General features: G+C 54.4%; 1 protein-coding gene across 1 annotated transcript in view; it reads left to right on the forward strand.

The window, feature by feature from the left end:
• LOC105868233 (kinesin-like protein KIF19) overlaps positions 1 to 22,472 on the forward strand; it is a 37,481-nt gene extending 15,009 nt beyond the window's left edge. Inside the window, exons 12-20 of the mRNA XM_075994843.1 lie at positions 1,197 to 1,353; positions 6,171 to 6,348; positions 7,530 to 7,710; positions 10,142 to 10,412; positions 12,163 to 12,284; positions 17,945 to 18,069; positions 19,689 to 19,797; positions 21,895 to 22,284; positions 22,332 to 22,472. Of these exons, the coding sequence (XP_075850958.1) occupies positions 1,197 to 1,353; positions 6,171 to 6,348; positions 7,530 to 7,710; positions 10,142 to 10,412; positions 12,163 to 12,284; positions 17,945 to 18,069; positions 19,689 to 19,797; positions 21,895 to 22,284; positions 22,332 to 22,472 (1,674 nt within the window). The remainder of the gene's footprint in view (positions 1 to 1,196; positions 1,354 to 6,170; positions 6,349 to 7,529; positions 7,711 to 10,141; positions 10,413 to 12,162; positions 12,285 to 17,944; positions 18,070 to 19,688; positions 19,798 to 21,894; positions 22,285 to 22,331) is intronic.
• Positions 22,473 to 25,609: the final 3,137 nt, after the last annotated feature.

Here is a 25,609-nt window from a genome sequence, read left to right on the forward strand (position 1 = left end):
ATCTAACCTTGGGTGGAGGGGTCTCTGGACAGGGGCAAGGTCCCCAGATTCGTCATAGCGAGGAGGGGCTGAGGATCTGTGCCTGGGTGTGGGGACTCCAGACATGGGTGGGAGATTCGGCCTCAAGTCTCCGGTGGGGTCCGCAGGAGGATCAGCCTGTCCCCGGGATAGGGCGTGGCCCACCGTGGAGGGTCCCAAGGCTGGGGTCAGACCCACAGAGCTGCGGTGGGGGCGGGGCGGGCATAGGAGAGGCTCTGAGTGGTCTCTCCAGCAGGCTCCCTCTTACAGGCCTTGGGGTGCCCTTGGGCTTTTTCCGTGCAAGAGAATGGCATCCCCCCACCCCTGCGTGGTCTGCACCCTGCCTGCCTCCTGCCACAGGGGAATGTCCGAAGGGGAAGTCACCCCAGACTGCCCTGCTAACAGACCAGCTTTTCATATTTCTCCAGTGAGAGATTTTTGTGTCCTGTTGCTTTTCATTGTTTTCTGTGACCGCCCCCCGCCAAGCCTGAGAGAGCCTGAGAGCTGCCCTGAGAACCTGCTGCCTCCCCGAGAGAGCCTTGCACGGCCCAGGGAGGAGCCACTTTAAAGAGAAATAAATGCAGCCTTAATGGGACAAAAACTTTTTAACCTAGTCACTGCTGACAGGAGGAGAGAGCTGAGCTCCGTTCCAGTTTGTCTAGAGGTGACTGGTGGCGGGCGACTGGCAATGTCAAGAGGGCCTTGAGGGGTAGGAGCAGGAACTAGGGGCTCAGTGGAGTTGGGGGGTGGGACATTACAAAAAAAAAAAAGAAAACAAAATAAAAAAAAATTAAAAAAAAAATGTACCATTCTAACCATTCTTAAGTGCACAGTTCAGTGGTGTTAAGCACGTTCACACTGTCGTGCAACCATCGCCACCATTCCCATCTTCCCAGACTGAACCCTGTCTCCACCCTCACCAGCCCTGGGACCCTCCGTTCTACTTTCTGTCTCTGTGGGTTCGACCCTAGGGGCCCCGTAGAAGTGGAATCGCACAGGATTCGACTGGCTTATTTCACTGAGCGCGATGTCCTCGGGGTCAATTCCTGTTGTAGACTTTCCTTCCTTTTTAAGGCTGAAAAGCATCGATTTGGGTTTTTGTAACAAAATCATGTTGGCATGTCACTGCTGTCCCCACCGGGTGTGACCTTGGCCGCCCGCGTGTGCTGCTCTGCTAGGTCAAGCGCAACCTGCTGAACGTCTCCTACCGCATCGCGCAGTACACGGATGTCATCTCCCACCTGCGCAGAGAGATCGAGCACCTCAAATCAAAACTCGAGAAGCAGGAGAAGGAGAAGAAAAGCGAACCCAGCGTCCAGGACGCACAAGACAGAGGTGAGTGTGCATCTGGCGACTCACACGGGCCTTGTCATCCCTCCCCGGGGCTCTGTGGCCACCATCCCGGCCTGAGCACGCCCCCGCTGCGGGCTTGGTGTGCAGTCGGTCGCTCTGAGCTTCGGCGCCCCGCCGCAGGCTTGCGTTCCAGCGTGGCTACTGCCGGCACCGGGCTGTGTGCCCCAGCCCCAGCTTTAATTCCGCACTTGCAAAATGTGGGGACTGGACTATTTTCTCTGCTTTTTTTCCTACATTTTCACTGTCTTTTTCTGCCTTTCTTCTTCTTTTCTTTTTACCCCCCTATTTGTTTTTTCTTCCTCCCAGATCAACTTTTTAAAATATAATCTTTCTATTTTGGAATAATTTTAGATTTACAAAAGAGTTGCAGAGGTAATACAGGGTCCCCAGCACCCCTAACGCCTTTTAAAAAAATGTATTGAGGGTGGGGCACAGTGGCTCATGCCTGTAATCCTAGCACTTTGGGAGGCTGAGGTAGGAGGATCTTGAGCCCAGGAGTGTGAGGCTGCAGTGAGCTGTGATGACGCCACTCACTGCACTCCATCCTAGCTGCAGAGTGAGATTCTGTATTAAAAAAAATGTATTGAGGTGAAACTTGTAGCATAAAATGAACCATTTGAAGGTGAATAATTCCATGGCATTTAGATGTTCATTCTGCTATGCAGCTGCCACCTCTACTTAGTTCTGGAACATTTCCATCTCTCTAAAGCAAAACCCCTTACCCACTAAACGATTTCTCCCACTCCCCTTCCCCTGCAAGTCAGTTTTATTTAGGCCTTCTTCCCAGAGCTCAAAGCCTACCACGGTTTCACCATAAATTATGAAATTCATCAGTAAGTTACAAAAGCACTCTTTTTTTTGAAACAGAGTCTCACTCTGTTGCCTGGGCTAGAGTGCCATGGTGTCAGCCTAGCTCACGGCAACCTCCAATTCCTGGGCTCAGGCGATCCTCCTGCCTCAGCCTCCCAAGTAGTTGGGACTACAGGCATGTACCACCATGCCTGGCTAATTTTTTTAATATATATTTTTAGTTGTCCAGCTAATTTTCTTTCTGTTTTTAGTAGAGACGGGGTCTCGCTCTTGCTCAGGCTGGTCTTGAACTCCTGAGCTCAAACAATCTGCCCATCTTGGCCACCCAGAGTGCTAGGATTATAGGCGTGAGCCACTGCGCCCAGCCTACAAAAGCACTCTTAAATATACCTGTAACAAAGCCAAACCAAGCAGACACAAGTACACACACACACACACACACACACACACACACACACACACACACGTACCTGTGTTTTGGTCTATTAAGATAATGTTTACCATAATTTATAAAGGACTTCTAAAAAATCAATAAGAAAGGCCGGGCGTGGTGGCTCACGCCTGTAATCCTAGCACTCTGGGAGGCCTAGGCGGGCAGATTGCTCGAGGTCAGGAGTTCGAAACCAGCCTGAGCGAGACCCTGTCTCTACTAAAAGTAGAAATTAATTGACCAACTAATACTATATATGCAAAACATTAGCCGAGCATGGTGGCACATGCCTGTAGTCCCAGCTACTCAGGAGGCTGGGGCAGTAGGATCACTTGAGCCTAGGAGATTGAAATTGCTGTGAGCTAGGCTGATGCCACAGCACTCACTCTAGCCTGAGCAACAAAGTAAGACTCTGTCTCAAAAAAAAAAAAAAATCAATAAGAAAGAGCAAGCAACCCAATTTTTAAAAGTGGCAAGGCAATGAATAGACAATCCATAGAAGAATTCCTAGAGGCCAATAAACATATGAAAAGATTCTCAAATGCATTCAGAAATAGATGCAAATTGACACAATTTGCACTTATTGGACTAGCTAAAATTAAAATGTCAGGTACTAGGAAATGCTTATTAAATGGAAAATAAATTTATATACAATTGCCAGAATAGAGCAGAGCATACTAAAAAAAATTATATGAAATTAAGCATGTAAATGGTACCCTTAAACACTGTTATTGAGGGCTCTGTGGCATGTGCCTGTAGTCCCAGCTGCTCTGGAGGCTGAGCCACAAGAATCACTTGAGGCCAGCAGTTTCAGGCTGTAGCAAGCTCTGGTCTGCCTGAGAGACACTGTGCTCTAGCCTAGGCAACATAGCAACACCTTGTCTCTAAAACAAACAAACAAACAAACAAAAAAACCTCAAAAATCCCTTAATGTTGGGAGTATAAATTAATATGTCTCCTTTGAGGGCAATTGAATAGCATCTGTTAAAACTTAATGTGCCCTAGCAATTCTCCAAAGCACTCCTGCCCAAGTGCTCCTCCAAAGGCACCCATGTGCGCCAGGACACCTGCAACCGGAATGGCCCAAAGTGCCATCTAGGGGGATGGGATTAGCAGACTGGGGTGCACCCACTGGGCTCTACAGCCATTACCCGGAATGAGGAGGGCCCACTGTGCAGGCAGACGGCCTCCGAGACACATCATTGGGTGAGAAAAGCAAGTAGAAAAATAATAGCTCTGGTCTGATGCCATTTATAGAAAAATGCCCCCCCACAAAACCCCATGTATCTCCCTCTCTATATATATATGTACAAAACCATGCAGAAAAAGATTTAGAAGGGCACACAGGGGAGTGGCAGTTACCTGTGGTGAGTGATCAGATGGCCAAGATGGCTTTTAACTCATGATATATAATTTGAATTTTTATAACAGAAGTATCTCCCTTTCCTACCTGTGTAAATATGTCTTGTTTAAAAATGTTTCCTGATTGTAGTTGTAATATGTGCTTATCATTCAAAACTTGGAGAATACTGCCAACTATAAAGAGAAGAAGACAGAACTAATTTGTAATCCCACAACTTGAAAATAGCCACTGTCAGCATTTCGTTATTTCCTTCCAGCCTTTTAAATATGTACACACACGATGCATGTACACATATGTGCACACACACAAATGCATACATGTATACACATATACACATACACAAATACATATGCACATACACATAAATATGTGTGCACGCATGCAAACACACATTCACACATAAATGTGTGTACATACTTGCATGTATGCACATACAAAAATATGTATGCACATATGTGTACAAATACACACATTCACACATAGATGCACATCACACATACACACATAAACGTGTCCACACACATACTCACACAGTTGGGAATCGGCATCATGCTGCTTCCTGTATTCACGCATCTGACATTCATTGTGCACCTCCCGGTAGCAGGTGCGGTTCTCCCTGATGGAGGCAGGGAGTGGGACCTAGATGGCCTCTGCCCCCACAAAGACACATTCCCATGGGAGGGAGACAGCAAACAAGGATGCAGGGATCCCAGGAGACAGTGCTGGGCATGAGGCAGGTTGAGGGAGGGCCGAAGGGGTGTCACATAGCTGCTTGCCACGGAAGGGCCTCTCCAAAGAGGCAGCATCGTAACTCGGGAAGGGATGCTCCGTCCACAGATCTGGGTTCAGAGCCTTGTGGCAGAGGGGATGATATGTGCAAAGGCCCTGGGGCTGATGGGCTTGGTGAGCTCTAGGAACAGCAGGTGGGCCCATGTGGCGGGCACCTGAGGAGAGACAGCATGTGGTAAGAGGGGGCCTGCAGGGCTTCAGGGGGCCACAGTGAACAGGAGGCCAGAAGACAAAAGTGGTTTTGTTCTGTGGAGTTCATACTCTAGCAGGAAAGATGGCTATAAAACATTTATCCCAAAATGCTACCTGAGTATAGATACACAGAGCACTGTGAAGGAGAAGGCAGGTGGCAGATGGACCCAGAGTGAGGGTTTGGCAGCGTTCCCTGAGAAAGTGAGGTCTGAGTTCACTTGGTTAGCCCAGCCTCACCCCTCTTTGGGTTCCAGAACTCAAATGCAGGTAGCCTAACCCCAAACCAGGCAAAGAGAGGTTATTTTATTTTTTTTGGAGACAGAGTCTCACTGTGTTGCCCCAACCAGAGTGTTGTGGCGTCAGCCTAGCTCACAGCAACCTCGAACTCCCAGGCTTAAATGATCCTTCTGCCTCAGCCTCCCGAGTAGCTGGGACTACAGGCATGTGCCACCATGCCCGGCTAATTTTTTCTATTTTTGGTAGAGACGGGGTCTCGCTCTTGCTCAGGTTGGTTTTGAACTCCTGAGCTCGAACGATCCACCCGTCTTGGCCTCCCAGAGTGCTAGGGTTACAGGTGTGAGCCACCCAGCCTGGTCTAAATAGAGGGTTTAAATTCCTCCAAATCATCCATTCATTTATCCACCAGTTCAACCATCATTTTACCCATTCTCCCATACACCCACCCATCCATCCACCCGTTCACCTATCCACCCACACATGTTCACCTATCCATCTATCCATCTATCCATCTACCCATTCTCTCATCCACCCTCCCATCCACCCACCCATCCATCCACCTGTTCACCTATCCACTCACACATATTCACCCATCCATCTATCCATCATCTATCCATCTACCCATTCTCTCATCCACCCTCCCATCCATCCACCTGTTCACCTATCCACCCACACATATTCACCCATCCATCTATCCATCTACCCATTCTCTCATCCACCCTCCCATCCACCCACCCATCCATCCACCTGTTCACCTATCCACCCACACATATTCACCCATCCATCTATCCATCTACCCATTCTCTCATCCACCCTCCCATCCACCCACCCATCTATCCATATTTGCCCACCCATCCACCCACACATGTGTGTTGAGCTCCTCCATGGACCAGAACCCATTTTGTGGGCGAGCATGGAGTTCAGCCCTGGCTTAGGTGGCACTGCTCCTGCTGCAGCCAGCTCCTTTCCTGCCTGCAGTCACAGTCCCCCCACATGACGCAGAGGAGGACAGCCGCCTGCAGATGAACAAGATCCGGGCCCAGCTCGTGGCAGCCTTCAAGGAGCAGATGGAGATGCGGCGCAGCCTGGTGGAGCTCGAGAACACCAACATCGAGCTGCACGTCGACATGTCCCGCCACCTGCTGACCATTGCGGAGTGAGTGTGCCTGCCCGAGGGGTGTCACCAGGACCCCAGCACTGTCCATCCCAACAGGGCAGGGGAGGCTCTCAGGAGCAGACGGGGCCACTGGTGGGAGCTCCTGCTTTTTGCTGCTGTCCAGCCACCCTCTGCTGTCTGCGGGTCCCCCAGGGGATGATGGTCAATGGCACCTTCTCTTCCCAGGCATGTCTCTGACCCCAAGCCTCCCCTGCTCTCCTGCCCCTGTAGCTAGGCTGGGCCAGGTAGGGGAAGCTTCCAGATCCCTTTGACCTCTCTCTCATAGTCTGATGTCCAGAGGCAGCCCTGGCAGGTCAGCCCGACCAACCCCCTTTGCAAAAGAGGCCACGTGGGTTTGCCTATCCCTAGGCCGGGGCTCTTTCTCCATGGTTCATTTACTTCCTGTTCCTACCTGCTGAGGGCAGGGTGACCACAGATGGAGACTGACTGTGCCACTTATCCACATTGGGACGTGTTTGGAGTGAAAGGGGGTGCTCCTGACAATTGCATGGGACGACAGGGACCCGAGCCCCCCGTACTCGTGGGCACCCTGAAACCCGGTGCCGTGCTCACGTCCATTCCTTTCCCGCATTTCTGCTCCCAGTTCTCCCTACACTTCTCCTCCCCTTTTACTTCCTCTTTCCTTCCTGCTTCCCTTAAGGGAATTGCACAAACTGCGAGGGCCTGACACTAGGGGGACGCTAAGTGAAAGGAGATGCTCACATCTCATCGCTTCCAGCCAGACATCAGTCTGCACTCGCTGCCTCGGCCCTTCTTCCACATGTCCCTTGGGGACCCTCTCGCTAGGGCAGCCATCAGTGCAGCCAGTCCTCAGAGAGTCCAGATGTACGGGCAGTTGTCATCCCTGCCTTACAGCTGAGGAAACCGAGGCCCAGGTGCCAAGGTCACCCAGCGGTCAGGGGCATTCTGGGGTCAGAGGCTGGGGCGGCTGCAGAGCCTCACACTTGTTCGCTCTGATCCTGCCACAAATGTTTCCCTTCCTTGTATTTCCTTCTAGTTTTTGGTCATGGCTTTGAAAATATATATATATATAATCCTAGAGCAGACCCAGTTCTGCTCTGCTTTCATGCCGGGGCCAGGAGGGGCTCAGGGACCCGAGGTGCCAGGACGCCCAGCCTGGTGTGGCCTGCACCCTGACCCTCTGTATTTCTCCCCCACAGCTGGGAAAGGGAGAAGACCCCCTGCCATGGCCCCAGGGCCAGGGGAGAGCCAGAGAAGGGTGAGGAGCTGCTGGACGCCGATGGGGACGGGGACGAGTCCTCGGAGCCACACGAAGTGGCTCTGGCCAGAGAGGAGGTCAACCTGCTGTTAGCCGAGCAGCGGAAAACTGCGGCCCTCAAGGTAGGGAGCTGGCCGAGCGCTCTCACGGTCAGGCAGTCGTGACGGGTCACTGGCGGTCACTGACCGCTGAGCTTCGGGGCTCTTGGTGCACATGAGCTCACCCCATGCAGTAGGGCTGATCCCAACCCTTTTTATAGATGAGAAAACTGAAACTCAGAGAAGTCAGGTAAATTATCCCAGATCCCCAGCAGTGGGAGGAGCAGAGCTTGGCCCATGCCCCTTCGCCTGGAGTGGCACCCATGCCAGGGGGTTAAGGGGGTCAGTGACCATGGCAATGGGTTGTGAGTGGCGCTGTGGTGTCCACAGAGACCCCCGCCTGCTTTGTTCTCTGGTGGCATCTGGAAGGGCAAGGCCTCTCGTTTCCCCTTGATCCCCTTGCGGTAACACCCCGGGTGGCACGAGTGCCTCACAGGTTGCATAATGACCTCCATCGCTTCTTGCTGAGCTCTCCCCTGAGTCTGGCCTTGGACAGAAGGAAGCCCACACTCGCGGTTCCCCTCCAGAGAAGGAAGTCTTTGCACATTTTTGTTTTCCAAGAAGCGCTAGCTATTTATATGAGCTATTTATATAATAGCTAGTTATCTAATAGTCTCACTTGAGAAAAATTACAGAGCTGGCGCGTGACAGACACTTTGGGGGAAATGCCAGAAAGCTGGGTACTATTTCAGCCCATTAGTTAAATGTTTGCAGGTGTATTTTCAGGCAAGCGCAAGAAGCGTCTGTTGATGTCATGTTGTTAAAAGCAGGCGGCATTTATTTCACTTAAAAGCTATGCAGCTAAACCAGGGGCCTCTCAACGTTATTGCATCTGCCTCAGCAATTTGGAGATGACGCGATTTCACTTCAAAAGTCCTCTGACCTTTAAAAATGAGAAAACTGCCTTTGCTCAAAGCAGTAAAGTGCATCCACAAGAAAGTATGACCTTCAGGAGCTAAATGTAGATATCAATATGTCATGTAGCTTGCTGTCAATAAGTCATGAAGCAGACTAATTGTTAACTAATTAATTAGTTAACAATTAATCAAAACAGATCCATGTTTTCAACGTCCAGCTCAGTGCTCTACCCTGGAGACACAAAGATGAAGGACATGCTGTGCCTTCAGCTCAGGATTGTGTGGGAGAGACACAGGCAACCGTCCATGGTTCAGTGCAGCAGCCCCTGAACGGCCATGGGTGCGGGTGCCCGGGTGGCCTTGGAGGGGCGGGGGCGGGGGGAGCAGCGCCTTGAGGGAGGAGAGGAGGATCTCCCCAGGAAAGCTGAGCCCCTCCTCCCAAAGGGGGCCCCATCAGCCCCAGAGGAAGATGAAGGTGGCCAGACCCATCCTCCTGGCGGCACTGGGTGCTGTCATCTGACCTGGGGCCCGTGATGGGGGTGGGGGGCCTGCACGGCTGCCATGGCCACGATAGAGTTACACGGTGTGATGGTTGCTTTGCTGTGACTGGGCTTAGGGCCCAGCGGTTCAATCACACACCAACCCAGGAGTTGCTGTGAAGGTGTTTTGTGGTGTGGTTAACGTCTGCGGTCAGCTGGCTTCAAGTGTATACACACACACACACAGACACACACACACAGACATGTAAACACATCTGCGTCTATGTGTCTCTCCCCTAGTGGTTGTTTCTCTGGAGAGCCCTTGACTGATTGTACAGAGAGTGAGGTCAGGGCCCACAGGTGGATCTTGAGGGCTCCCAGCCGTGTCCCACGTGGCGGGGAGCTTCGTGGCCTTTGGGGACACAGGAGGTGGTGAGCTCCCGTGGCCCTTGGGGGTGAACAGGGCCTCAGGGCTCCCTGCTGCGTCTCACGCTCCACGTGGTTGAGGACCAGGCCCTCGGTTCTAGACGGGAGGTCTGTAGTGTAGGGGACGCAGCGTGCTCTTTCCGAGAGTGCTCCGTGAGGAGAGTGAGGCCTGGCGCTGGCTCAGGAGGACGCGCCGTGTGGCGCTGGCAGCACTGGCTTTCTGTAGCAGGAGGAGCGAGAGCAAACGTTGGCCAAGAGCCTTCATTGCAATTCCCATGGGAAGGAAGAGGCAGGGCGGGGTACGCAGGTTTAGGATTGGCCGGTTTGAGTGATTTGGGAGGGCGCTGGGGCCCAGGCCTGGCCCTGGGTGATCAGGGGGGAGTGTCAGCGTCTGGAGCGGCCCGCTGGGCTCTGGGCCAGTTGGTGTGCATATATGAACAGCGTGTCCACGGCCATGGCTGAGCTGGTGGCCCTAGTAGTTTGAGTCTAGGAGTTGGCTCAGCCTGGGAGGGGCAGCCCCCCACCATGCCAAAGCCTCGGAACTGAGAAAAGACGAGACATGGTTAGTGTGGGTGAGCGCGAGCCGCCGTCCGTTATCCTGCTGCCGTTTGTAGACCTGGCCGGCAGGAGAGAGCAGGCGTGGGTGGGCCGCGGAGCCCCTCGCCTTCCCCGACCTCTCGGCCTCTCCGTCAGGCGGGGCTGGAGCGGCGCCTGGCCACCGCCAAGCAGAAGGCGTCTCAGATGGAGAAGCTGCTGCCCAGGCAGGTGACCAGCGAGGAGCAGCGGGAGGTGCTGCGGCTGCTGTGCAGGGCCCACGAGCTGGAGGTGGAGAACACGGCGCTGCAGGCCAGCAACCTGTGCCGCAAGAACCTGCTGTGCCAGAAGGACTTCGTGATCCAGCGCTACCACCAGCACCGGCTGCTGTGCGAGCAGGTTGTCCGCGAGCAGCGGCAGCTGATCCAGGGTGAGGCCAGCCCCGCGGCGCGGCGGGGGCAGCCCAAACTGCACAGCACAGACACCGTCTCCCTTCCGCCCCGCCCCCGGCCCTGCGCCTGCTGCCGACCCCCTGCCAGCCTTCCCTGGGCGCGGCGTGCAAGGTGCGAGTGTGCAAGAGGGTTACCCTTACGCTAGCGGGAGCCTGCCGTACCCACCGACCAGGCGTGCCTTTGCTTTTCACTCACTTGCGACCCTAGGAGTTGTTTTAAGAGAGTGTGATGAAATCCGCCTCTCACTTTCTCACTGTCCCTGTTGGTGAATGTGGACAGTGTCTGTGTGTCCCATGTTCCTGCAGTCCCCTCCCCCACCCCCGCCCCGTCTCCAAGCCTGTGGAGTGGGCAGCCCTGGCCACGCCAGCCACACCTCTTCCTCCCCCTCCTCATTCTCTCAGAGCTCCTGCCCCATGTTTTCTTTTCTTTTTTAGCTTTTTATTTTGATATAATTTCAGACTTACAGAAAAGTGGCAAGAGTAGCATCAGCACAAAAAATTCCTGTGGATTCCCAGGCAGTAACATTCCCTCTTCCTCTCCTTTCTCTCTCTCTCTTCTAAAGCATTTTTTCAATACCCTTACATACTTTAGGGTATATCTTCTAAAAACAAGAACATTTTCTGGCCGGGCACGGTGGCTCATGCCTGTAATCCCTAGCACTCTGGGAGGCCGAGACAGGAGGGTCACTCAAGGTCAGGAGTTCAAAACCAGCCTGAACAAGAGCGAGACCCCGTCTCTACTAAAAATAGAAAGAAATTAATTGGCCAACTAAAACTTTGACAATACTGATGTACAGACTTATCCGAGTTAACGTTGTCCGCAGTGAGAGAACATCCTGCCACCTCGCCCCCGCCCCCGCCACTGCATTCTGTTGGGATGTCCTGTGTTCTCTCAATTCACTGGCGATGCCACAGCTGCCCATGCGGCAGCAGGAAGGCCGCCTGGAGCTGCTGATGTCAGCAGCAGGAAACTTCTGGGGAAGCGCATGCTTTCCTGGGGGTTGTGCAGGGTCAGGGTGGTTGGCAGGGCCACCGTGACGTGCTTCTACACATACAAACACACACACACACACACACTACACACACACACACTACACACACGGAGTTGCCACGAGTGTGAAGCTACACAGGTGCCTTTCCTTGGTTTCTCTGACCTTTCTGTCTCTGTAGAAGCTAATACCCCAGGAAGCAGCAGGGTGCGGCATGGAGGAGTTGGGATTTGTCATCGGTGCCCAATTCTTTGTCTCCTCCTCAGTGGCCATTGTCTCCTCTGAACTTGAGCACCTGGATGCAGCAGCAGGGGGAAGGGAATCCACACCTGCTTCTCCTCTGCCCATTCATTCATTCAACAGTTCCACAGACCTTTTCTGAACGCCAGGCATCGGACAGGGTGCTGCATATGCAGCCGTCACCAAGCTGGGCAGGTGGTGTCCCCTGGAGTTGACAGTCTCCTTGGGAAGACCGACACTGAATAGCCAGTCACATAGGGAACTGTGTAATTTTGCCCTGGAATGGCAGCTGGAAAGGAGACAGAGATCTGAGAGTAGTGGGGAGGGGGTGGCCTGGCCTTGTCCGAGGGGTGGTGGTCAGAGGAGGTTCTGGGAAGAAGTGACGCTTGAGCCGAGACCTGAAGGATGGAGAGGCTGCCGCTCGGGAGGAGAGCACGGCCTGAGGCCTTGGTCTGCGTGTGTGGGCCTGCTTTAACCTCTGCTCTCTGCTGCTCCCACAGACGGCGGCATCCCGGTGCCGGAGGCCCTGGACAAGCGGTACCGCCTGTACGCGCGGGAGCTGGGCGAGGGCACGCTGAACCGCCTGCTGCTGCTGCACTCGCTCATGTCCAGCTCCCTCCGGGTGAGTCCGACCTGCCACCGGCAGTGCTGCACCCTGGGCTCAGGCCCGTGGCCAGTGCCATCGTGCCCTGCTCCGGGCCGGCCCGTGCGGGGCTCTGCCCTCCACCAGGCCTGAAGCAGAAGAGGAAAGGTAGAAACAGCAGCTGCCAGCTGCCTCAAGCCAGAATGCCGTAGGTGGAGGACGGGCCTGCCTGGTGGGGGATGCGGGTGGGCTTACGCACATGGCGAGCCCCGCCAGAGCCCTGAAGAGCAAGGCTGGCCGGGAGGCCTGGTGCGGCCTGGCACACCTGGGAGTGCCGGTGGCCCGTGCTGCTCACAGTGGCAGGGAGGGTTTGCTTTCTGCCTCCACGATGCTGTGATCCTTGGCTATGGCCAGGGCTCCTTGTGGGAGACAGAAAGCCGCTGGAGAGGCAGCCTGAGCTCCCTGACTGGGGGCCTTGTTGTCTGGGTGGCCCGCACAGGTGTCTTCTGAGGAACCTCAGCAAGATGTCGTTCTAGGACTCTCCTCCGGGGCTTGCCAGCTCTCCAGGGGGTGGGCTGGTGCCCAGCTGGGAGCTCACTAGGGCAAGAACGCCACGAAGGGGCCTCCACATGGGCCGTGAGTGTGAATGCTGCCATCACCTAACCCTGTGTCCCCAGCCTGGTGTCCCCCAGCCAGAGAACCTCTGTTCACCCTCTTAAAGCATGGAGATGAAACCTCCAGACCTCAGCCTGAGCGGGGGCCATCACCCAGAAGTACAGTGTGAGGGAGGGGACAGGGGTCTGCCTGAAGCTAAAGCCACTTCCCCATCCCTGGCACAGAAGTACCAGGCTCCGTGGTGGGTCTGTGACTCAGTGGCTATGTGGGGTGGCTCTGCTGGGGCTTGCACATCTGTCTCCTGCTTGCAAAGTGTCATCACCATCCTTGCCCTTCCCATGTGTCCTGTATGTTCTGTCCCACTGAACCCTAAATCCAAGCTGGAGCCACCCCAGAAGTGGCAGCAGGGGAGTCCCCACCAGGGAGTGCTCCAAGCTGTCCCGAGGTGGGGCTGGTTGGGACGCCAAAGCAAGAGGCACCAGGTGCCGGGTGATGGGCCAAGCATTCATCGGGGGAACTGATGGGGGCTGCAGGGGACAGGGAGAGACCAGGGTGCTCCCAGGTGTGTCCTTGGTGAAGGGTGGGGCGAGACATTTATGCTAGGGTTTGAGGAATTTGCTTGGGACCAGGGACAGTCTCAGTGTTCTGGACAACAACCTAGGTACCTCCAGTGCCTGGTAATGCTCAAGGCCAGGTTTAGGCTCAAGCCTGCTGGCAAAGCCCCATAGCTGGCAGGTCACGGGGTGGTCAAGGCTGGCTGTGGCTCTCGGTCAGGACACAAAAAGACAGGGCTTCCGGGGCAGAGCTAGAGGACCCTACGCCAGACATGTCTTATTCTTAGTTTTGCATTTTTTGTTTTGTTTGTTTTTCTTTTTTTTTGAGACAGTCTCACTCTGTTGCCCAGGCTAGAGTGCTGTGGCATCAGCCTAGCTCACAGAAACCTCAAAGTCCTGGGCTCAAGCGATCCTCCTGCCTCAGCTTCCTGAGTAGCTGGGACTACAGGCATGTACCACCATGCCTGGCTAATTTTTTCTGTATAGTTTTAGTTGGCCGATGCATTTCTTTCTATTTTTAGTAGAGATGGGGTCTCAGTATTGCTCAGGCTGGTTCAAACTCCTGACCTTGAGTGATCCTCCCGCCTCGGCCTCCCAGAATGCTAGGATTACAGGCGTGAGCCACCGTGCCTAGCCTTGTTTTGTTTTTTAATAGAATTTATTTTTGGAGCAGTTTAAGGATCACAGCACAATTGGGCGGAAGGCACAGGGTTTCTGTGGACCCCCAGCCCCCAAGTAGCACGGCCCACCCATTATCAGTGTCTCCCAGCAGAGCAGAGCGTTTGTTGTAGGGATGGACACATCATGTCACCCCAAGTCCGCCATTCACCTTACAGCTAACTCTCGGTATGGTATCACTGTGGGTTTAGACAAATGCATGCAGTCATGTGTGTACCATGACGTCACCAAACATAGCAGTTCCTCTGCCCTAGAATCCTCTGTGCTCCCTGTTCATCCCTCTCCCCAGAGCCCCCAATGACCGCTGGTCCTTGTACCATCTGCACAGTTGAGCCTTTTCCAGAACAGGACACAGAATCCTGTAGCACGTGGCTTTTCCAGTCCAGCTTCTTTCACTTAGTAGAATGCATTTAAGGCTCCTCCATGTCTTTCCACGGCTCGATAGCTCTGTTTTTAGCGCTGAACAGCACCCCATTGTCTGCACGTACCACAGCGTATCCGCTGCCTGTGGGAGGACATCTCGGTAGCTCTGAGATTTGGCTACGAATAAAGCCGCTATAAACGTGCATGTGCAGGTTTTTGTGTGGACATAAATTTTCAGCTCCTTTGGGTAAATGCCAGGGAGCGATGGCTGGGTTGGAGGGTAGGAGTATGTTTAGTTTTGTAAAAAAACTGCCAAGCTGTCCTCCGAGGGGGCTGCGCTGTTTTGCATTCCCACCAGCAATGAATGAGAATTCCCGTCACTCCACATCCTCGCCCAATTCCTGAGTGATGGGGTGATGGGAGTGTCTTTTGCTATAATGTGTTTTTCCCCCCACAAATGTCCTTTCTGGTCCACAACACAGTTCAGGACTCACGTTAGTAGTTGTCGTAGCTCCTCCATCTCCTCTAACCTGGGCAGGTGCCTCAGTCCTTTACCTTCCACGACAACTTTAGCACTTGGAGAGTGTGGGTCGGTTACTTTGTAGAACGTTCCCTGTCTGGGGTTTGTCTGATGTTTTCTTGTGGTTAGGTTGAGGTCATGTGTTTTTGGCAAGAACACCATAGAGGCGAGCTGTGTCCTCAGTGTGTCATCCAGAGGTGCGCAATGCGGACTTGTCATCTTTGTAGGTGATGTTGACCTTGACCCCTTGGTCAAGGTGGTGTCTGCCAGGCCGTTCCACTGCACTGTTTTTCTTTTGTGATGAGTGTCTTGTGGGGAAACATATCAAGACTTTGCACACACCCTGTGTCTCATCGTTCTCTTGTGCATGCATTTCAGCACCCATTGGCTGGTCCTGCCTGCAACGCACAGTGGCCACCGTAGGTGCCATCTGCCCCCAAGCCTGTGCATCTTTAGCACGAACTCCCATGAGTACGTGTGCTGGGTGCAGGAGAATCGCTTTAGAATTCTCACCAATGTTGCCCAACGGCCCTCCATGGGGACGGTGCCACCCACACACCCATCGCCATGTGCGGTATCCCCACCCCTGCCTCCCTCTCCAGGGTTAAACTTTGTGATCTTTGCCAGCGAAGTAGGTACACTGAGAACTTCTTGGTGTCTAGATGCTCGAGTGTTAGCATTTGCCTGTTAATGATTGACTTCTTTCTTTTTGTTGAGACAAGATCTTGCTCTGTCGCCTGGGCTAGACTGTAGGGTCATCATCATAGCTCACTGTAGTCTCAAATTCCCAGGCTCAAGCCATCCTCCTGTCTTGGCCTCCCAGAGTACTAGGATTACAGGTGCACTGTGCCACCCATGACTGACTTCTAATTAGATGGAACTCAAACAACTTTCACTATGAATAATGCATTTTTTTGGCCTCGAGTAGAAATAACATCTCAGGTCTCCAAACACAGGCCCTCCCTTGTCGCCCCCCAAACCTGCCCTGTCCAGGGTACTCACGCACACTCGCTTCTTGAAGGCTTCCATCACCCCTTGCAGAGCCCTAAGCCCTCACTATGGGAAGCCACGGGTGTTCCCAAGCCCCGAGTCCTGGGCCCTGGTGCCTGTGGGATTCTGGTGCTCACCGTTCTCCCTGCCTCCTGCACGTCCCTGTCCCTGGTGAACTCTCATCTGTGCAGATCTTGTTGGCTGTCACTGGGGCAGCCACCGTGTAACCTCTCTGTCCTTCTGCAAATTCCCTCCTCTAAGTGCCCCGATCACTCCAGCTGCGGGTCCTCTCGGCTCCCGTGGGGCAGGACAGAGGAGCCGAGGGTTACCCCCAACTCACGGCAGCCCCCAGCCTGCGGCTGACAGAAATGGGTGGGGAGACACCCCGGCTCCCTGCCTCTCCATGGAGACAGCCATGAGGTGGGCTCCACGTGGTCCTGGGACTCACAGCAGAAGCCTGTCCCTGACGCACGCGTTGTCAACAGCCTTCCCTCCACGTCTCACCCCTGCACCGCATTTCCTGGGACCACCTCTTGAAGGAGCTCCTTCGGTCTTGTCTCAGAGGCGGCTCTGGGGAGCCAGCCCTCCCCCCCATCACCTCCCCGCTTGCCGGACACAGGCGAGTGCTCAGAAAGGTCCTTCCCAGCGGCTCTATCATCCACACGAGCCAGTCAGTGTCAGTGTGCCTGACCTCTGGCCAGAGCGGGGTCACGGCCGGCCAGCTGGACAGCCTCCCGTGGGCTCAGGCTGGAGGGGCGAGCAGACCTGACCTGTGCTGGGAAGGGGCCCTTCTTGGGTCACAGTGGGTGGAGGTTGCACCTGGATACGCCACTGGAAGGTGGCAGCAGGCCCTGGGAGACAGGAGAGCCAAGGCCTGCGAGTGGCACGTGTGGGTTCGGGGTGGACAGGAGTCTCTTGGGTCTGTGGGGGTGGCACCCCACTAGAGTCCTCCTCCTCCTCCTCTCCTCTGCCTTCCGAATCACTCAGCTCCTCGAACACACATTTAAAGACTATGGGTTTGAAGGATGCCATGTCACGGGCAGCCCCCAGAGTCCCTGGTCTGGCCGGGCCTGGTGTCACCCACTGCTGAGTTGCCAGCTGCACCCACAGGATTTTCTTGTCCATTTTATTTTGTGTATGTGTGGGCTAAAGTAGATATAAGACAAAATTTTCCGTTTTAGCCATTGTTAAGTGCACAGTTCACATTCACGTTGTCGTGCAACCAGCACCACCGTCCACGTGCAGACCTTGTACCCTCAGAATCCTTTCTTCGTCCCAAACTGAAACTGTGTCCCCGCAAACACCCACTCCTGCTTCCCCCTCCCCAGCCCCTGGCACCTGCCGTCCTACTTTCTATCTCTGTGGGTCTGACTGCTCTGGCACCTCAGGTAAGTGGCATCACGCAGGATTTGTCCTCTTGTGACTGGCTTGTTTCACACAGCATAACATCCTCAAGGTCCGTCCACACTGTAGCAGGTGTCGGGGTTTCCCCCCTTTTTAGGGCTGAGTAATATTCCACTGCGTGGGCGGGGCATGCTTTGTCTGTGGACGCTGGGCTGCCCCCACCTCTGGCTGCTGCGAGTGACGCTGCCATGAGCACGGCGTGCGAGTGCCTCTGTGGGACCTGCTTTCGAGCCCTGTGGGGTGTTCACGGCCATGGGGTGTGCACCCACAGGGGAATTGCTGGGTCACAGACAATTCTTTGTTTGACCTTTCGAGGACCTGCGGGCTTTTGAGGGCCTCTGACAACAGGTGTCTCCCTGGTGCGCCAGTTTTGCTCAAGGTCAAGGCTGTGCCCTGGGGGTCCTCCTTTCTGGTTTCAGTCTTCATGGTGGGGCACAGGGAGGGAGCCAGGGTTGCCCTTCCAGTGGTGGTGGCAGGAAGCGAGCCGAACTTCCTGTGACCCTTTGGGGACCACCTGCTTGATGGCAGCTTCCCACGTCCTTGCTGGCCTCACTCGGCTCCTCTGTCTGGTCCAGGACGGCTCTGTTCTGAATATATCTCCCCCGCCGGAGGAGTCCAGCCGAGACCAGCCAGATGACAGGAAGGACCTCCCGTGGGGCGCCCAGTTTGAGTTGCCTCTGATGCTCCTGGAGAGAGACAGGTGGGTGGGCGTCCTCCCCTCCCTCCCTGGGCCTGCCTCCCAGAGCTGGGGAGCCTGGGGTCGGGGGGCCGGCGGTGGACGTGAACCTGAACCCCGGGACGCTCAGCCGACACACAGGGCCCAGGCACAGCTCAGAGCCATGTCCTCTTTGCAAAGGGTGACCGACATCCCCATCCTTGCAGGGCTGTTTGAGGAACAATAAATACGTCCCAGGAGACAGATGCTCACTGGAGGGACCGGCCATGAGGCTGGGGAGTTGGTGCAGGAATCCCTTTCTGTTCTATGTGTATCTTTTTCAAGATACATACAGAATCTTGAAATTCAAAAATTTTCATTCAATGTTAGCTATTTATTCCTACCTCAAAGCCTATCTCCCCTTCATCTCTCTCTCTCTCTCTCTTTCACTTTTATCTTGGTATTGTCTAATATGCCAAAACTTACACCAGTAGATGGAACACCTGCAGACTCAGAACCTAGGTTTAATATTTAATCGTTTGCCAGTTTGTGCCACTGTCCCAGCTCAGGCTGCCGTAACAAACGCCACACACTGGTGCTTAGACAGCAGACACTTTGTCTCGCAGTTCTGGAGGCCAGAGGTTTGAGATCTGGGTGCCAGCAGGTGTCGGCCCCACTCTGAGAAAAAGGAGCTCAGACACGGGGCTGCTTGTAGGTTCATGGAGTGAGCCGGGGCCTCTGACCTCTGGCCCACACAGGACTCGGTCTTCCGCCTGGCCTGTGTCAGAGCGACACCTGCAGCAGCAGCCCGGACTGTGGCCAGACAGCAGGCTGAACTGCCTCCACCCTGCGAGGCAGAGCTGTGGCTCTGGGTCCAAGGCAGCTCGAGGGAGCCGTGTCTCCAGCTAAGGTTCAGCCAGGCTGTCACCCCGGGGGGGGGGGCAGGACCTATCAGCCTCCTGGGACATCACTGTGTTCACCACCCAGGAATCTACTCCACGCTTTGGTGTCCAGACGTTTTCTGGGGCTTCATTACGTGGATGTGGTTGATTATGTCATTGGCAGGTGACGGAACTCAGTCTCCAGCCCCCCTCCCCTCTCTGGAGAGGTCGCTGGCCCAAGGTTCCCACCCTCTAGTCACATGCTTGGTCCTTCTGGTGACAGCCCCCTTCTGCAGATATCCAGGGCCACAGGAGTCACCATCAACATAGCAGAGACATTGAGGCTCTGCGCCAGGGACTGGGGACAAAGACCAGGCTCAGTCCTTATTGCCCCCGCCTCCCTCAAGGTCTCTCCGCAGCCTGTTGGAGACCGCTCTGCCTTTTCCTCCTGTTTTCTGCACAGTAGTGTCATGCCTTGCAGCTGTTGTCCAAGTGTCCTCTGACTTCCTCGCTCAGAGGTCATGTGGGAGGGCAGGGGCTGTGTCTGCTAAGACCCTGCACACCTGGCTCCACGTACAGGATCAGGCCCATGGTAGGTGACCAGTGTGAATGAGCCCAGTGGCCCCAAATCACAGAAGCATGGTAGAGGCCACCGGCCCTGACCTAATACATGGGCTGCAGTCCATGTGGCCAGAGGCTCAGGCTCAGGCTTGCCCCGGCTTGGAGGAAGGACTCAGGGCCCTGGCCGTGGGCTCTGCTGACGCCTCTGTGTCTCCTCTGCAGTGATGGGTACAAGTCATCAAAAGCTACGTCACTGAAGAAACCGGGAAAGCAAGACTCTCTTCTCCCTCCACCATCGGTCCGCATCCTGCTAACCCCACCAGTTCACGAGGTTGGTGTGTGGCGCTGACCGGAGCCCTGGGCTCTAGAGAGGTTCCCCTTCCCCAGCGGGGTCATTGTGGCCCTGTCAGAGCCACGCTGGCCAAGGGAGATCAGGAGAGAAGCTTCCAGAAGGAGGGCTCTCCTTAAACAGCCATCACAATGGTAGTGACCACTCGCTGAGCCTGGCACCAAGTTGGGTATTTCAGTCACCCTGTCGGCCTCCTGGGGCTGCCACAAAAAGTACCACCGTCTGGGCATCTTGAACAACAGAGATTCATTCTTGCGTCTGGGCGTGGTGGCTCACGCCTGTAATCCTAGCACTCCTGGAGGCCAAGGCGGGAGCATCATTTGAGCTTAGGAGTTCGAGACCAGCCTGAGCAAGAGTGAGACCCTGTCTCTACTAAAAATAGAAAGAAATTAGCTGGACAACTAAAAATATATAGAAAAAAATTATTAGCTAGCCAACTAAAAATGTATAGAAAAAAAATTAGCCGGGCATGGTGGCACATGTCTGTAGTCCCAGCTACTGGAGAGGCTGAGGCAGGAGGATTGCTTGAGCCCAGGAGTTTGAGGTTGCTGTGAGCTAGGCTGACGCCACAACACTCTAGCCTGGGCAACAAAGTGAGACTCTGTCTCAAAAAAAAGAAAATAAATTCATTCTCACACACTCTGGAGGCTGAGTCCAAGACCAAGGTGTGGTCAGGGCAACACCCCCCCTGGGGGCTCTAGGGAGGTTCCTTCCTTGTGTCCAGCTTCTTGTGACCCCAGGGGTTGTGGCCGCATAGCTTTAGTCTCTGCTTCTGTCATGTGGCTACATCTGTGCCGTGTCCCTGTCTGTGAGGACAGCAGTCATTAGGGTTAAACCCAGGACAACCTGATCTCTGGATCCTTAACTAGTTACATCTGCAAACACCTTCTTTCCAAATAGGTCACATTCTGAGGTCCTGGGTGGACGTGACTTTTGTGGGGACACTGTCCATCCCGGTGCAGACTCCTCCCCGTGTGCTATGGTGCGGGGGCATTGCTGCCCTCCACCTGCAGACTGAGAAAAGGAGACATGGGAAAGGGGCGTGACCTGCCCGGGCCTCAGCACGCCCGGCTTGTGCTGGCTTTGGGGGATCACGTCCACTTCTCGGGCACTTGGGAGGGTTAAATGAATGAATGAAAAGTACTTTCTGAGCTCCTGCGGCCTCATGTTCACTCTGGGGTGTGGGTGCTTTGGGAGTTCAGTACAGTCTGATTGCCAAGAGGTTGGGCCCAGGAATCAGCCAGACCAGGATGAGATCCCCCATTCCTTGGTAGCTGTGTGACCTTGGGCAAGTTACTTCCTGTCTCTGAGCCTCTGTTTCCTCACCTGCAAATGATAAATCCAGGTACCTGGTACCGAACTCAAGGAAAAACGGTCCAACAACCCAAGGGAGAAGTCTCGTTCCTTTCCCTGTGTTTCTCTTGAAGAACAAAGGGCCACTCAGCCCGGACACTCAACAGCCCCCATCCCAGTTTGCCCCAACCAACATTCCTGAGCCCAGATGGCCTCTCTGCCTCGCTTTTCTGTTTCCGTCTGTCCCTTTGTTGTACAGATCAGCAGGGATTTGTCCCTTCCTGGGGTGGGGAGGAGCAGGTGGGACACCAAACACAGGAACCTCCTTGGCAGATGGGTGGGCTCAGGGGACGGAGGAAGCTGTGAATGTTCACAAGTTAGTAATTTTGGTCCTTTCCTATGAACTATTATTAAGAAGCTATTACTACTGGTTATTGCTAATGATAGTGTAAGTGAGCAGGTGCTGGACATGTCCGGTCACCGGCATCCGGTCACCATACTGAGGATGGCCCCTGCCCCACGAGAGCCTTGGGAGACCCCTGTGCCCCTGCAGAGGCCAAGCACCATGCTCTCCCTGGGCACCCCAATGAGGTTACACACCCCTGCCAGGGCAGGAACTGGCTCTACACTCCCCTCTTTGCCCTGTTCCACCCCTACCATTCTTACTCTGCTGATAAACTGCTTGCCTGGAGTCATTGTCTCCAGGTCTGTTTCTGGGGCCCCAGGCTGGGACAATGGTGACAGCCTGGTAGTATCTGACCATCCTCCGGTGCTGATTTCCTGCAGAAGCCGAGCCCTCTGAGCCTGAAGAGCCTAGTCTCCAAGCTGTACCCCGCCAGCCCAGAGCTGAGCACCCCGAGGCTGGCAGGGGAAGCCGGCAGCCCAGCCCTGAGCACCCAGGCTCTCCAGGAGATGGCCGCGGGCACCAAGAGCATCGCCCTCATTGCGGCCACCCGCCGCTCCAAGGCGCAGGACCGGGAGGGCAGCAGTGGCCGCTCCTCCCGCCACCCACTGGAGGAGGTGGGTCTGGACTCCAGAGACTCGAAGCCCAGCACCACCCCGGACCTCAGCCCAGCAGACAGGAGGTGGTCCCACGCCGGCCCGTGCAGGGACCGCTCCTTGGAGAGGAAGGCCAGGAAGAAGCGGGCGCCCTCCCTCCCCTGGAGTGGTCAGCTGGTGAGTGGGCGCTGGCGAGGGTGTTCTTGGCCTGGTCCCTGGCGCAGCTGGGGAAGCTGGAGTTAGAGGACGAGGAGGGACAGTCAGGGATCTGCACAAATTCATGGTGGACACAGGAGGCCATGGACTTAACAGGGCCCCATGCTGTGCCTTCCCACTCGTATGACATTTCTCAAGCTCCCTCCTAACCTTAAACTACATGTGTACATATTTCATGTAGTTATAATCCTGGTAGAAATACAGTTTTTTGTTTTGTTTTGTTTTGAGGCAGAGTCTTGCTCTGCCACCCAGGCTAGAGTGCAGTGGTGTCATCACAGCTCACAGCAACCTCAAACTCCTGGGCACAAGTGATCCTCCTGCCTCAGCCTCCCGAGTAGCTGGAACTACAGGCATGTGCCACCATGCCTGGCTAATATTTTCTATTTTTAGTAGAGATAGAGTGTCCCTCTTGCTCAGGCTGGTCTCAAACTCCTGACCTCATGCGATCCTCCCACTTCAGCCAATTACAGGTGTGAGCCACCACACCCAGCCAGAAATATAGTTTTGTGATCTGTCTATTTTTTAAAGATGATTTTATAACTTTTAACATGCCTGCACAGTATTTGTATTTTAACTTTAAAAAAGGTACATTACTTTGTTCCAAAACAGGTCGGTTAAATACCACGTGTGAGAGCTGAGTCGTTAGGTGCTAAGTACCATGGCACGTGCAGCAGGAGTGAGACCCAGGATGAGCTGGTGTTTCCCTTCGAGTGTGAAGGCAGGAAAGAGCCAACGTCCCAGCCTGGGCCATGGGGTGGGGCGCGTTCTCTTCCTTGGGGGGGGTCCACCTTTGTTCTATGCAGGCCTCCACCGATTGGGCGAGGCCCACCCACCCTAGGGCAGGCCACCTGCTGCACTCAGTTTGGATGAGTTCAAATGTCGAACTCATCTGAGACACCCAGGGTTATGTTTGACCAAATATCTGGGTACCGCGTGGCCCAGTCAGGGTGACGCATACAATTACCCATCAGGCTGGTTTAGGTGAGAACTCCCTCCACTGGCGGGGGGCGGGGTGGTAATGGAAAAGGGAGTGAGGACAACAGCCAGGCGGCATCGTTCATTCAATCATTCATTCGCTTGTTCGCTGGGAGTTGAAGGAGGTGAGCGGTGAGTCTGCCCCTTGTGTTCCCTGCAATGTCCATGTGTCTGTAGCGCTTGGCACACAGGAGGTTCTAATCAGCGCGTGACTTCAGCTCACAAGGAACTTGGTGTGTCATCCCTCTGTGCCTGGTCCTCACGCCCCGCCCTGCTGTGCGATTCTCCCCCCAGCCCCGGGAGCCGCTTCCATCCCCCGTGGAGCGTGGGGCCGACAGCCAGCCACCCTCAGCACTCCCTCCGTCAGCGACGTCGGGAAAGAGCTTCCTCCCTGCTGTCCCTGTGGCCTCCAAGATAAAACCCAGCCTCAGTTTCCACGCAGGTACGGGATCAAAGAAAGAAAATGGGATGTTGGGTTTTCTCTGCCACTCCTGAGCAGGTGTGACAGTCTGGGCAGCTCCCAGTTGTCCGTCCCTGGGGTGAGTGAGTTTCAGGGTTTCTCGGGGCAGCGGGTAAGCCAAGGCCACTGGCTTCATGGGAGGAATTCTTTACAGGGTGTCCAGTTTGCGTCTGGCCCGCCCGCCGTCCCAGTAGAGCTAAAACAACGATTAAAGCCCGCACAGAAGTCTGCCCTCCTGCAGGCTGCACCCCTGGGCCCCCGGCTTGTTCCAGGTGAGGCTGTCCTGCCTCCTGGGCCGGTGGTTATTACAAGAAGAATATGTACGTTGTGAACATTTTGCAGCATTTATAATTGAAATTATAAATTAAAAAACACGTGTAGACCCCACCCTCCAGAAATGGCCCCTGGGAGGTGACTTCCTCGCTGTGGAGGGACAGTGACGTGAGCAGCCGCACATGACCACACTGCGGCCCATCAGTGTGTTAACTGCTTGTCACTGTTGTACAAGCAGCTGGGTGGGTGTCAGTGCCTCTCAAAGGGGGTCCACCAACTGCCGCTGGGAAAAATAGACAAGCAAGCTAGTTCTCGCCACCGACAGCCCAGAGCACCAGCCTGTGTTGTGGGTTACACGGTAGCAGCTCACAGTTACTGAGCACTTACTATGTGCCAGGCACCCTCTGTGACACCTTACGGGTGTCAATCTGTTCTCACAACAGTTGTACAAGGTAAGGAATGGCTGTTATCTCCATTTCACAGATGAGTAAACCGAGGCACACAGAGGTTAAGGAACTTACCCAAGTCACACAGCTAGGAGTGGCTGAGTTGGGATTTGAAGCTGGGATAGGGGTGGTCCTGGACCCCTAGCTCTAAACCAAAGCTCCATGTGTCCTTTCATTTTCTTGTTTTATTAGGGTACGTTCTTGGTGGGCCCAAGGGCAAGCACGTTTTAGGGGTTACTGACACCCACTTCGAGGACAGTGGAAGTGGCGTGTGCACCCACGTTCTGCCTTGCTGGTGGGTGTGTACCTTGGTACAACCTGATTCACAGACAGTTTCAAAGGCTTTTCAGAAATCTTTGATCTGGATGACAAAGTTCGGATTTATCTGTGATTTCTCCACTTTTGGTTACTGTAATTGGCAGGAACAAAGCAAGTCTGCAATAACTTTTTTTTATTATAAAAACTTGAAACACTTTTAAAAACACTTAAAATATTCTCTTATGGGATTTTCTGCTTTCACAAGCTTTAATGGTTTTTTTTAATTTTGGTTATATGCTCATGAAACAATAAACAGTCACAGAGCTCGGGGTGGCCAGGAGTGGGAACTTGGAAGGTGGGGTGCCTGGGTGCCGGTCCGGTCCCAGCACTTCTCTTCCTCCCTGGCGGCAGGTAGCACGGTTGCATGCCGGCTCCCGTTCCCTCGCTCGGTGGAGGTGTGATGACAGCACCTGGCTGGGGGCCGCGGACCCACAGATGCCAGTGCAATAACAAGGGGTGGCCGGGCAGGCGTGGCCACCACAGGCACTGAGCAGACACACTGGTGTTCCTGCTCCGCCCAGAAGGTTAAAGTCCCCCGCCACCCCTCCACAGCCCCATCACTGCAGACAGAGTGACTGTCATGCCTCCTCTGGATGTACAAATACATCCTGTCGGGATGTATTTGTACATACGTCTAAAAACAAAGTTTTCTTTTCTCAGCATCTTACCACGAAGTTTCTAAACATACCCGGGTATGGAGAACATAGTGTGACAGCCTCCCATGTACCCGTCACCCGGCCTCAGCCACGAGCAGTCCTCTACCAGGCTCCTTTCATCTGTCTCTACACATTTCTGTGTGTTTGATTTCCCAGAA

Source organism: Microcebus murinus, chromosome 19, assembly GCF_040939455.1.
Source record: "Microcebus murinus isolate Inina chromosome 19, M.murinus_Inina_mat1.0, whole genome shotgun sequence".
In the NCBI taxonomy this organism is placed as follows: Eukaryota; Metazoa; Chordata; class Mammalia; order Primates; family Cheirogaleidae; genus Microcebus; species Microcebus murinus.